Below are 14803 nucleotides of genomic sequence, written 5' to 3'. Positions count from 1 at the left end.
CATGACTGAAGATTTTCGTGGTTTCCTCATAACGTCCAGGAAAATTCCGGGATTATGTAGATCAAACGATATAAAAGGCGACCCAAAAGATGTTATATGCAAGCTTACAGATGACATCAATTTGTCTTGTTGCTCAATGCTTCACGAACGGCAGCAAACGGCTTCAATAACAATTGACGTTAAAGAATGAATACACCATGTTTGTACCTTCTCAGCTCCTGCGCAACTGGCAACAGCCTAACAACCAAGGTGACATTGACCTGAGAATCATGAAGTTTGGCGGAGTCTGTTACAATAAGGGAACAGCTTCTCATTTCATCCTTGTACTGTAGTAAGATATTGTTGTTTGGGTTTCGTGTTAATATGAACATCCTGTATTATGGTATAAAAGAATATTAGACCGAGTGAGTTATCGCAACCGTAGCGCTCAAAAGTGGTAATACAGATGTGTTGGGTTCGAATCTCAGCCAAGATACAATTAAAATACATGCGTATAGAACGAACTGTCACTGAGATGCATGTGAAGTGCAATTCCAATAGAACGAAGTTACCAATTTACGCTGTCGGAGCTGGGCGTACAAAAACTCCCTAATAACATCAACTGCAGGAAAAACAGCGCTCCAAATATTTGTTTAACTGCTACAACATGGAAACACAAATTATCGATACTTCTTGGCGCATCTTTTGGCCCTTAAAAGGGCTTTCATACACTTCCCTGCCCACTGTCCATATTTCTACTCCCTCTTATAACTGTCGGACCCATAGCCTACATATAAACACCCTAGTCACATCGACCCTGAATATGGAGGTATAATTTATCTCCGAAACGTCACAAGCACTGGTCCATATCAATAAGGTGCAAAGACACACGACAGAACCAACACCCACATGATATGAGATGTCACATGCTGTCATAGATCAGTTTTTTAAACGTCGAAATTTTCAACGGTTGGTACTTGTAGGGGTTGTATATCACAAGACAGGTGGTTGAAAATGTTTCAGAGTGATAAACCATGTTCATAGCTTGGAAATGGTTAACATGTTAAATACGTGTATATAAAAATTCATCTTTATGAAATGACCTGAAACCTGCCACATTTACATTAAGTGTGTCTAATACAATCCCTCCCCCCGTGCGTTATAAACGTCACAGTGAACAGATATGTCGGAGTTAACTCCCCGTGGATACGATTAGCTTCTGGCTGCGACAGCTTCATCTTAACTGCCACTGTGCCCAGAGGGACAGCGCCACTACTCCGGCCATGATATCTGCACGCGGACGAGAGAGACAATACACAAAACATTCCTTTACGGAACAGTGGTAAACATATGCACCACCTGCGTCAACACTAAGGATTTTGTTATGCATATAGTAAAATGAGGGGGCACGCGGTAGCGCAGTTGGTTCATTCACTATGTTACAAGCCGGAAGGTCGCGGGATCGAATCCCGATTAGGTCATTGGATTTTTCAATTTACCTAATCCTTCCAGCCGCACTGCGGCCATGGGGTCGACTCAGCCTCTAACAGAAATGAGTACCAGGAATATTCTTGGAATATTCTTGGGGCTAAAGGGCAGCCGGCGCGTAAGGCTGACAAACTTACCGCCATCTTTGAGCCGATTGTCTAGAAAATGTGGGAACCTCAACATCTCACAACCCTATGGGCCTCCAAGGCCAGTTACAGGGATACCTTTACCTTTTCTTTTACTTTTATATAGTAAAATATCATGGGTATGGGTTAGAAGAAAATTAAATAAATGTAATGTTCTGAAAATCATGTAACCTCTTTCCTACAGAGAATTGGGTGCCCCGTTGTGTATTCAATAACCCAGAGGAATGACGTGATAGAACAGACATCTTGACATTAGTACGCGTTAACTGTACTGGCTGGCCACAGCCCCCTCCACCTCCTGACCTCACACAGAACAGAAACCGAAAATAAGTCATGATAAACATATTGCACATCAACCCGGTTAGACCAGCGGTAAAATCTGTTACTTGTATGCAATGGCTCGTCCCTCCCGCCGGCAATGACACCGTTTCTTTGTGGCCACCACAATATTACAAATAAACACTTTCATAAAGGATAAAACGGTAAATTTATCCCTGTGCTTAGTTAATTAAGCATCATGCCACGGAGATGTATGAGGGAGTGGAGGTACAGATCCAGCATTCTTGACCTCGGTTCTAGATGCAGATGAGTGGTCAGCTTCATGCCCCGGCCGCTAGAATTTCGATAGCGCTGTATTGTCTCCCGTTCCGAGTGCTGTGTTTACGGTGTCAACAAATTCATTTATCCAATCCGAAATCCGTCCATAAGTCACGCACACAACCACTTACATGTGACAATACGTTTTGTGAGTTATTTTACAGCGCTGTCGGCGTTGCAGATAAATGCAATATCGAACAACATGGCGACTGATAAATGACGAATTCGAAATTATTTGGAAGGAAACAGTTGTGGTCAGATTCACGTACCTTTCCGGAATTTGCATTGAGGTACTATAGAAAACCTCGAAAAGCCTTACTCAGTATAGGTAGTGTGCCGGAAGGGATTGGAACCCAACATCTCCCGAATGTACGAGTAAGTCGAGAGAAATGTTATATCAACCCGTTCGACTTTTGACGAACAATAAAGCGCTGAATATCGTCTCGAGAAGTGCGTTGGAATGAAACTTACAGTAGTTAACATAATTATATAGACCTGTCTACTGCTTCACCGGTCACAGCAGCCGCGCGGTCTAAGGCATGAACCGTCTTCGCTCGCTCAAACGCTGAGCTCTTCGGTTCCAATTCCGCTTAAGGCATGGATGTCCGTGCGTTTGTTCTGTTCCGAGTGTAGGTAGCGGCCTTGCGACGGGCTGATCCCCCGTCCAAGGAGTCCTACCGACTGTGTACAGGATTAGGAAACTGAAAAAATGCGGCCAAGGTCTAAGAAAGGGACTATAGAATCATATGAATCAATGAATGAATATACAATAAGCCTATGCTAATCCGGAGATCATTCGGATTAAGAGATAAGCCGGATTAGTGGAGCAAAAGTAGCGCTAAGAGAAAAAAAATGAAATGAAAATCTAATGATATAAGTAGTGCTGATGAAAGTAAATTAAAAAATATCACTGTAAATCCTTTATTTAAAAACTATAAAAAGGAAATACAGTTATTCATTGATAGAAGACTCAGAAGTTGTATTTGTTTTTTAAAGTAATGCTGCAAGTTTTGTCTGAACAGACAAGTGACTCATCTGTATTCCTAGATGCCCTGTGTACTTTAAAATGTGTACTCGACTGTGGACAAAATTTTTCGTTTTTCATATTTCGATCCGGATTAACTGCAACAGGATATTTTCCCCCTTGGCACTACAGCCCCAGTGGGCCTAGGCCTACCTCCATGAACTCCGTTCACTTCGGTTTTTCTAGATCTTACAGATACGGTAAGACTCCTTGGGCGCGTGATCAGCTCATCGCAAGGCCTCCACCTGTAGATAAACACAGAAAAACGCACACAAACATCCATGCCCTGAGTGGGATTCGAATCCACGATCCCGGATTCCGAGCGAGCGAAGACAGTGCATGCCTTAGACCGCTCGGCTACCGTGACCGGCCTTTAACCGGATTTGCGAGGGTTTATTGTGCTATTTCATTAACTTCGGAAATTCCGACATGATTAGGGGATGTGTTTAGAGAATTCATTTTGAAGTCAGCAGCATAATAATGAGCCTTGACCTTACGTAAAGATATAATGCAACAGACGTGACAATGGGCTTCACATTCTGAGACTTTCCGCGATGCTTCTATTAGTGTATTTGCAAGACAACGTGCAAGTTGCGCTCTTGAGAAGCCATAAATATTAAACGTAAACTGCTGTGAGACGTCAGAACGTGTTCCGTCCAATGATCTTCGCATACAATAAACACACGAGTGCTCCTAAACGAGATATCTCGTGCTTGGCGTGGACAAGGTTAATCTGGATAAACAAAGGCACGTTTCAAACTCTTCTCTTAGAAAATGGCCTTCTGTTCTTTCAGCATTTTATATCAACTGACAGATTTATATGGTCCACTTAAAATACGTGAGCAGTGGTAGCGCAGTCGGTATAGCGACTGCCTACGGGTTGGACAACCGAGGGTTCGGAGTTCCTGTCCTGGTAGGTTCAGAATTTTTTTCTCCATACCATCAAGACCGCCACTGGGGCCCATCCAGCCTCCTATCCAATGGGTACAAGGGGGCTTTTCCCCGGGTGTAAAGCGGCAGGGGTGTAAAGCTGACCACTGAACTCCAGCTAGTGTCGAGGTCAAGAGAATGTGGATCTATACACCTATTCCCCATACACCTTCATGGCGTAGTGCTCAATTAATTAAGAACAGGGACACCTATAAATTTTACCTCTTAAAATACGGGGCACACGGTAGAGTAGTTGGTTAAAGAACTACGCTACAAACCGGAAGGTCGTGGGTTCGATTCCCGAGAGGTCTTTGGATTTTTTTTTCAATTGACCTAATCCTTCCAGCCGCACTATGGTCCTGGGGTCGACTCAGCCTTTAACAGAAATGAGTACCAGGAGTGAAGGGCGGCCGGCCGGCGCGTAAGGTTGATAACCTTACCGCCATCTGTGAGCCAATTGTTTAGAAACCCTGAGAGCCTCGACGTCTCACAATCCTATGGGCCTCCACGACCCGTTACTCTGAAGAAAGAGACTTCTGAATAAATAGTACCATTCCTGACTGCGAAAACTAATGTTTTACCTGTAAATATAAGGCAACTGCCGATCCCCCATCCAAAGAGTCATACAAAATGTCTATATGAGATTCACAGATTCAGGAAACAGTTACGAATCTGAACTGGCAAGAGGACCTAATCCTTCAAAATCTGAAGCACACGAAAACGCGGATAGGGATTTAATTTTTTGCGCGTCATTTCCGACGTCATTCAAATCTGTCAGGTTGTTCGTTGCTGCCAACTCGAACAGAGAAAGATTAATTCTGCCAAGCAGGACGTAACTTCACAGAATCAGAACACCTGTGCATCTATACATCCACTCCCCCATGCACCTTCATGGCATATTGCTTAATTAGTTAAGCACAGGGGCAGCTTTACCTTGCTCTTTACCTTACTCCAGCTGCTACGTGGAGGGAATTAGAAAAATCGCAAAGAACTTGTCACGACAGCCGTTAACCGAGCCGATATGCGAGCACAGGACCTACCTAATACAAAGCAGCAGTGCTAGTCAATCGATCGGACTTGGTTTGGTGGTTATTTAACGACGCTGAAAGTACACACAGTCGAACAATGGGATAATTAACGAATATGAATTTGTCTGGGCGAACTGCATAAAACCACGAACACATCTGTAAGGATATCAGGTATCCAGACCGAAATATGAACATGAGACCTCCTGAAGAAGAGGTCTATTGTTTTGTGAGACGTCGAGGCTCCCATATTTTCTAGACAGTTGGCTGACAGATGGCGCTGAGGTTGTCAGGCTTACGCACCGGCAGCCCTTTACATCCCCAGGAAGATTCCTGGTACTCATTTCTGTTAGAGGCTGAGTCGACCCCAGGGCCATAGTGCGGCTGGAAGGTTTAGGTCAATTGAAAAAATCGGGAATCGAACCCGCAACCTTCCGGCTTGTAGCATATTGCCTCAACCAACAACGCTACCGCGTTCCACCCCTGAATACGAAGTTAATTTCCTATCCACTCGAAAAAAATACGCTCTTGATTCCCTTGTCAATCTGACACTTCCAGCTGCTGACGGGGCTAATATCGACACTTTGTATACCACACACAACACCGAAAGGCTTAACCTAATTGCGACTCTCAGATTTTTTAATCGGTAGGTGCTCGGTTCGAATCTAGGCGAGCACACCTGTTATCCTGATCGGTTTTCGTGTTATTCTTCAGTTTCCGTAGGCAAGAGATGGGATAATATTTCTGTTATGTTACGACCACTTTTTTCTAAATAATTTCATCACTCATGAATCACCCTACCATTGCAGTATTGATATCATAACACACACGAAGTTTGTTACTGACACAGCGGTTGGCAGACTCACACTGAGTCACGGTGCCGCTGGTGCAGGGCTAACACTCACGAAGTTTGTTGCTGCACAGCGGTTGGCAGACTCACACTGAGTCACGGTGCCGCTGGTGCAGGGCTAACACTCACGAACCGATTGCCAACACATAAATATTTGCACTGACACAGTCTTGGGGGTGAATAAGGGATGCTGGGGGGGTAAGTAACTGATGTAACACTCACCTGAAGCTGGAACAGGGGTGGATGACCCAGTGACCCGCCGCCTTCTGTCGGATCCTTTCCTTCATGAGCGCTTTCTTGCTGCCGAACAGTTTCATAGCCAATTTGTTGTCAGTAGGTTGAAACAGCGCCTGAAGTTGGTTCTTGATAAAACTCTGCTTCTCATTAGCACCCAAAGGATTAGGTCCGGGTTCCTCTTTAGGGGTGCCATATAAGCTAACGTCATCACCCCCAAAATGCACTTTTCCGCTTTCTTTATAATTCATGTTCGTTAAGGAATTGGAGAGGTAGTCAGCAATAAGCAGGGCTTCGTCATCAATGGCGGTCACCAGAGAGTCTGTGCATGTGTTCGTGTTCTCGATGCTGATCTTGATGGAGTCATCTTTGGCGAGGCGAGACTGTGGCGGCGGCGAACGTAACTCCTCCTCGGATTGCGCGGCCCCAACTCGCAGCCGGCCGTTTGCCAGCTTGAGGCTGGGCACGCGCCTCGATCGCCGTCCTTCCCCGGCCTCGCGCTCCGAGTCCCTGAAACAGCCAATCGCACGGCGCGGAGTTAGTCACGTGGCACTGGCATCTTGCCGGAGAAGTGACTTGCCCGTAACGTCGATTTATTACTCTTAATTCAATTTCAATAATGACAAATGACCTTAAATTTCGAAGTTATCGTCGGTTAGCTATTTAACGAAGCATCTGATTGGCCTGACATGACGTTAAGGGATTAACATAGGCTGAATGTACGGTGAGCTAGCACTATATGCGATTTTGAATTAGCGAGGTATAAAACGTTAATAAACTTCAAGGAGTGCATCCTGTTGTGTTAATTTTAAATTAATTATTACTCTTTCCTTCTGGACACAATTATAAAATTCCATTCACATTAACTCTCTAAAATGAATTTACGTGTATTTATCTTAATGGTATGGCAGCGTGCTACATGTTTCGGCATATAAAGCCTTCATCAGGCCGTACACATTAACAACTGTTCGCAAACTACTGAATTGCGTTTTATATCAATCCATATATTATAATATAATAACTATTACTAATATATCTGAAAAATTCCGTCTTCTCGGATGTGGCGCCGTGTAGATCTTGTGTGAATCGACGTTTCGGAGGAATTTATCGCCTCCATCTTCAGGATAGAAAAATCCGTGAGCGAGGAACCAGCGTGAGCAGGTGGTTGCAGACTAAGTATGACGTTCTTCCGAAACGTCGCTTCACACAAGATCTACATGGCGCCACATTCCAGAAAACGGCATTCTTCATAGTCACCGCCGTGAAAACCTCAAATCTTACGTAGTAGAGAACATCACAGCAACCAGCTCCGAACAATACGACTGCTCCATACGGAAATGAAACAAACTTGACCACGATCAAAACATAGCGCCATAGTTGCAGTGATGAACACCAATATGAACACTACGAGATACTTAAACACGACATAACCAGCAACATTTTAATTAATCGTCTGAGTGTATTTTATTATTTTTATATTGTTTTATTTTCGTATAGACGCCATTATGTACATCCCTAGGCACTCAGATTTTATAACATTCACAAGAATGGGATTAATTCTAACGAAATGTTGAATATATTAACTATGTAGAAAGTCAGGCACATTAGCAATTTTTTGTATTATTGTAATATATGAATTCATATAGAAAGCAATTCATTAGTCTCAGAACAGTTGTTAGTGTGTACGGCCCATAAGGCTCTATAGGCCGAAACATGTAGCACTGCCATGCCATGAAGATCAATAAACACAGTACACACAGTAAATGTGAATGAGACTTTGATAATTGTTGTGTTCAGACGGTAAATAAACAATAAAGAAATTCAGTCAATTATTCAATCAGTCAGTGAATCATTTATTAATTCTACCAGTCAGTCAATCATTTATTAATTTAATCAATCAGTCGATCATTCGTTAATTCAATCAGCCACTCAATCATTCGTTAATTCAATCAGCCACTCAGTCATTGTTAATTCAGTCAGTCATTCATTAATTCAATCAGCCACTCAATCATTCGTTAATTCAATCAGCCACTCAGTCATTGTTAATTCAGTCAGTCATTCATTAATTCAATCAGCCACTCAATCATTCGTTAATTCAATCAGCCACTCAGTCATTGTTAATTCAGTCAGTCATTCATTAATTCAATCAGCCACTCAATCATTCGTTAATTCAATCAGCCACTCAGTCATTGTTAATTCAGTCAGTCATTCATTAATTCAATCAGCCACTCAATCATTCGTTAATTCAATCAGCCACTCAGTCATTGTTAATTCAGTCAGTCATTCATTAATTCAATCAGCCACTCAATCATTCGTTAATTCAATCAGCCACTCAGTCATTGTTAATTCAGTCAGTCATTCATTAATTCAATCAGCCACTCAATCATTCGTTAATTCAATCAGCCACTCAGTCATTGTTAATTCAGTCAGTCATTCATTAATTCAATCAGCCACTCAATCATTCGTTAATTCAATCAGCCACTCAGTCATTGTTAATTCAGTCAGTCATTCATTAATTCAATCACTCAATCAGTCAGCAGCTACATATGTAGCTCGAACGGGAGCATGACAAATGAATGTTGAACTCGAAAGGATTTGGATGCAGTGGTCGTGGCCTAATTAATACACTGTCCCGGGATTTGCCTGGAGCGACTACGGAAAACGAAGAAAACCCCGCAAGATATTCGGTGTCCCGTCCGAGATCTGAACCGAGCTTCAACTAATTCGAATCTAAGAGAGTTACCGCTACACTAACCCGTTCATTAATTGCGCTCTTGGGTCTTTGCTCCTTGTGGATGTACGCTGTGCTGCCGACGTTTCGGAAGTACATTTTGCCTCCATCTTATGCATCGAAGTGTGTTCGGTCAATGTTCTCATATGCACATAGGTTTCGGTCCAACAGAACTAGGGACTGGAGGGGACATGTGCCAGGTCCGAGGGACAGTAGACAGGGACACTCAGCGTTTAATATCTTCTCCTTATGAAACGTCCCGGAAAAGGAACAAGACCAGCCAACTTCCCATCTACACCTTGGTATCCCAGTACGGTCTCATTGCATGAAGTTTTCAGACTGAAATCTTCACAGAACTACTTCCGCTGAGAGCAAAACCAAGAAATCGGAAAAGTAGTTCAGTGACAGAACAGGTCAGAACTCGTCCTGACAACTTTTCCGACTCTTCACTCCCCCCCCCGCGAACGCAAACAGGCCTCACTGCGACACATACAAAGATGAATACTCGTCACGTAATGGAGAAAGGAGGCACAGCTCCACAAGTTCTCGCTCTTTATAAGTTATTTCACACTCGAGGTCACATAGCCTCGGAGGGTAGGATGAAGAATGATGATAAATTGAAGATGTGGAAGGAAGTGGTCGTGGCCTGATCTAGAAACAGACACCTGACTCTAGGGAAAGGATAGCCAGTGTCAGGACGGAGATTCGAATCAAGAACCTCCCGAATAAAAACCTAAATTTTTACTGCCAAGATAACCCGCTCGGTTGAGTAAGGGATTTGAGAGGCAGCGCCATAGCTCAAGAGGTTAGTCGCTGGCTTCCCACCGCGGCGGCCCAGGTTCGATCCCGGGTCTGGTGAAGTGGGATTTGTGGTGGACAAAGTGGCGCTGGGGCGGGTTTTCTCCGAGTACTTCGGTTTCCCCTGTCATTCTTCATTCCACCAAATTCACCATCATCATAATCACCCGGGGCAGGTACAATAGGCCAATCAGTGGCCGCCGTGCCGAGAGGACCCAGTTGGACTCCACCCCCCACTAAGCGAATTAATTAATTGAGGGATATGAGAGGAATTCCTCATACCTTACTAACGGTTAAAGGAGGAATTTAAAGACGGATTTGAAGCACGAATTGCAGCGTAATTCATAGATGGAATGTAAAAATATTTATTTTCTGGGAAAGTTCGTGATAAAACTAAAAAGAGAGTAAAAACTTGATGATATGGCGTTTGGAACAGAGATATTACGGAAGTTGTGAAATACCAGCTGTACTAACAGCGCTTCGTATCCCGGAAACGTACTCCAGGGTTCTCCCAAACACTGTATGCGGGCCTTGCTCTGACAAAGGGGAGAAAAACCTAAAGCACGCAACATCTGTTGCTGTCAAGATGCGTCTGCGGATATTTCGGAGGTTGAGGCATTATGCAACGAGCCGGAAGGTCGCGGGTTCAATTCCCGATAATGTCATTTGACTTTTCGATTGGCCTAACCTTCCAGCTCGGAGAAGTCCCTGGAGGTAGGCCTAGGTCCACTGGGTCTGTAGTGCCAAGGAAAAAAAAAACAACCTTCCAGCTGCACTATGCCGGTTGTTGATGAAACCGTGATAGCACGAAACAGAAGAATGGGACCCACTCAACTGGGTGCAACCACGTGGCTCGTGAAAACTGGCTCAGGATCGTGTCCAGTGGCGGGCTTTTTTATTTGCCGTGTTGAACCTTCGGATGCTGCTCCCAGAGTCAGTTAATTAGTTACGTGCATCTTAGGGAAATAGACTATGAGGATGGGAGGTGGATGGAACTGGCTCAGGATCGTGTCCAGTGGCGAGCTTTGGTATTTTTTTCCCTTGGCGCTACAGCCTTCATTTGGGCCTAGGCCTACCTCCGTGAAACTCTCCGTTTCACTTCGGTTTACTAGATCTTACACATACGGTAGGACTCCTTGGGCGGGTGTTCAGCTCGTCGCAAGGCCTCCACCTGTACACAAACACAGAGGAACGCACACAAACATCCATGCCCTGAGTGGGATTCGAACCCACGATCCAGGCTTCCAAGCGAGCGAAGACAGTGCATGCCTTAGACCGCTCGGCTACCGTGACCGGTCTGGGCTTCGGTATTAGCGGCTTTGGGCCTTCGGGTTCTCCCACTAGAGTTAGTTAATTAGTAAGATGGATCTCAGGGAAGCGGGCTGTGAGGATGGGAGGTGGATGGAACTGGCTCAGGATCGTGTCCAGTGGCGGGCTTTAGTATTAACGGTGATGAACCTTCCGGTTCTGCTACCAGAGAGTCAGTTACATGATGGCAATATTAATGACGGAACGACTCCGGATATTGTTACAGAGATCGACATGAAAATCATGAATCCGTTTCAGTTGTGATTTAGAAGCGAAATGCGGACAGACCCAGGCCCCAGAGAGAACTTCCTGACGTCACTGATTCTATTTAAGATGAGTATTGTGTACGTTTCTCTCATAGAAGATTAAGTGAATTAGTACGGTGCGGCTATGTTATGGTAGGACGCAACGGATCTCCCTGCTTGCGCCTAGCAGTCCGAAAGGAACCAGGAGACAATTTCCTCGTTCTGGAACAGATTTCCGTTGCTTTCAGGCCGCACCGAAGGGGAAATAAGTTGGGCTCCAGTCGGTAAGAGACAAAAATGCGACCAATCCCCCCCCCCAACCTGTTCTAATACATGTTTTAATGGTCTTTAATCAGACATGCCAAAACCAACATAACAAGAAAAATAACCTGAGCGTTACTATTCCCTATGTGACGACGTGTAGTCTGGTAAAGTTCAGCTACGTTTCAGAATAACCAAGTCAAGTTAGCAGGCAGTACTGGGCTTTCTTCTTAACAGCGAAGATGGAAGCAGTACGGTCCTCCGAAACAGCGTTGTACTTTTACTAGACTGTATAGTGTCCCACTCCGTAGGACAGTCTCCTTCATCATTACAACTAAAATAACCTCAAACCCAGATGACTGACTAATTGGCTAACAAACTAACTAAACTAATTAACGAACTCCAATAGCATAGCTCAGTCAGTATATTGACTATACTATGAACTGCATAATCAATGACTCAGGGTTCAATTCCTGGTATGGGCAACAGATTTTTATCTTTCCCACAGCACCCAGACCAGTTCTGGGGCTCACCCAGCCTCATGCCCAATGGGTGTCGGCTCTTTCCCCAAGTATAAATGAATGATGTGTGAACCTAATCACCTCCGTTTGATGCCGAGGTTAAGAATTCAGATTCCACTGATATTTATAAGAATGTCGGAGGAACATACTGCCTCCATCTTCAAGGTAGAGGAGAGAAAATCGGGACAGCATCTTCCATCGAACCACTGATAAGCATCAACCTGACTACACGGCGGAAATCTTCATAGTGACTGCCATAACTACCTCAAGTCTCACAAGATAACGGACGTTTGCCTTGCCGCTTTCATAAGAGCCCATCGATGATCCCTAACCTCAGATAAATTGCCCAAGTCAGTAACCACTTTATCTCTAAGGCCCGATGTAATATTGTCCTAGTGCCTGCTCCTGCATCTTCCAAGTTGTCTCTTCATTTCTTGTTTTCGACTAACACAATACGATGCATGGTAATTAACCACTCGACTGCAATACTGACACGTGATGAAGTGTGACTATAGGCGGGGTTTGGATTGATGATCGAATTTATTGGACTCTTTGATACACAACTCGTGATTACACTTTACAATTTACTATTATACACATACACACACACACATACACACTAGTGTCCACGATCACGTGTTCACTAGACGTTGTTTGGTAGCAGCTTCTAACAGCGGACTCTCCCGAAAAGTCCCCTTATTCAGCTGCTAACTTCCAACAGCTACAGCTCAGAACAACTGAACTCGAACGGTTATCTAACAAAATCAATAATAATCGCTGTTTATTGTGAGAATCATATGGAGCACATAAACACACTGCATGGGCAGAATGCAGAGACTTTATATATAAGAATTCAGTCCGTACGTTCACAGGAAACACATTACGTCTCCGCTACAGACACCAACCGATTAATGCTGTTTAGGGAAACAGTTGCTGTTTATTGTGAGTACCACACGGAACACACAAACACACTGTGTGAGCAGAATGCAGAGACTTTATATATAAGAATTCAGTCCGTACCTCACAGGAAACACATGACGTATCCGCTACAGACACCAACCGATTAATGCTGTTTAGGGAAACAGTTGCTGTTTATTGTGAGAACCATACGGAACACACAAATACACTGTGTGAGCAGAATGCAGGGATTTTATACATAAGAATCCAGTCTGTACCTCACAGGAAACACATAACCTCTCCGCTACAGGGACCAACCGGTTAATGACGTTTGGGGAAACAGTCGCTGTTTATTGTGAGAACCATACGGCACACACAAATACAATCTCTGAACAAACTTAAATGATTTTAAATGTTATAGCAGATGGTGCATGCGGTTTAGAGGATTAATTGTAGCAGTTACTACTAAATCAAGAATTCCGGTGTCAATTATCATGTAAAGTGAAACCAAATTAACTGTCTGTGAAATTAGTGTATACATATTTAAACACAAATTTGACATACGGATTGGTTCCACTTAAGCGTACATTCCTGTTGTCTTGCTGACACAACATGAGGTTATTATGAATTAATTATGTAGTCTGTTCGCGCTATACGACAGCTGTTTCCGTATAGTAAATGGAACCAATCCGAAACGTCAGACTCGACATTCACACTGGTCATTACATATTTTGTCTCCTCTAATTATACGTAAATTTGACAACAATACAGACCTCTCACACAATATTTCCGACAATTAAGACACTTTCAGGTAACAATAAAGGAGTCAGACACTTCCTGATAATCACTCAGATATCTGCACACAACTATGCACACAATTATAGAAATCAGACAACTTTAGACAATACTGTTACGTGTATGGGTGACAATAGACGGGATTTGAACATGCAATTGGATTTATTGAACACCTAGAGATCGTAACTACAAGTAAATCTAGCGATATCGTTAATTATGATATTCTACAGTTCACTGCAGCACGCACTAAATCTTCTCAGTCTGCTGTATCTTCACTGGTTGTCGCCTGGTAACGGCTCCAACACCGTAGCCTCCTCAGCTTAGGTGTTCACGTCCTTGCTGGTGGGTGATTTGTCTCACAACTAACTCCTACTTTTCTCCTACTCTTCTAACTACCGTCTCAAGACATTCTCGTAATCGCAGCTGCTACTCATTATAGAGACCTCGCACGAACTGCATAGAAAACACCTCTCCCAACAATTCTTCTTTTGTTGCATCACGTGGCTATCGCTCCGACAACGTAGACAATATCATTCCTGTGCTACCGTTTAAGGACATTACCTAACAATGGCCGTTGTTTACAGAGTCATTACTCATTAGCAACGGGTCTACATGCTACAATACAGACGTAGAAATTAACAATTGTAGATGATATATAAATAAATGAAAAAGCTCTAGACACTTTAGATTAAACGCGGTCAACTTTAGGCACTGTAAATAAAGCTGAAGTAATTCCTACGCTTAATTAATTAAGCAACGCTCCATAAAGAAGCATGGGAAGTGGAGGTATAAATCAATGCATTCTTAAACTCGACACTAGACTGGGACCAGCTGTCGGATTCACTGCCAGTTAGCGTTACCCCTTGGAAAGAGCACTCAATAGACCACAAGAACAGGGACAGCCAATGNCACTACAGCCCTTGTGGGCTCCATGAACTTCTCCGTTCACCTCGGTTTTTCTAGATCTTATACAT

The 14803-nt window shown here is 43.7% G+C and overlaps 1 protein-coding gene across 9 annotated transcripts in view; it reads right to left on the bottom strand.

Moving 5' to 3' along the window:
* The window catches only part of LOC111866994 (potassium/sodium hyperpolarization-activated cyclic nucleotide-gated channel 2), a 319261-nt gene that overhangs the window by 177498 nt on the left and 126960 nt on the right, over positions 1-14803 (bottom strand). For all 9 annotated transcript variants that reach the window (XM_033752497.1, XM_033752499.1, XM_033752500.1 and 6 more), the window contains exon 2: positions 6262-6783. In XM_033752497.1, the coding sequence (XP_033608388.1) occupies positions 6262-6783 (522 nt within the window). The remainder of the gene's footprint in view (positions 1-6261; positions 6784-14803) is intronic.

The sequence above is a fragment of the Cryptotermes secundus genome, unplaced genomic scaffold, assembly GCF_002891405.2.
Source record: "Cryptotermes secundus unplaced genomic scaffold, Csec_1.0 scaffold1383, whole genome shotgun sequence".
Classification (NCBI taxonomy): Eukaryota; Metazoa; Arthropoda; class Insecta; order Blattodea; family Kalotermitidae; genus Cryptotermes; species Cryptotermes secundus.
The sequence above is the reverse complement of the archived record's forward strand: the minus strand, read 5'-3'. Positions and strand labels throughout refer to the sequence as shown.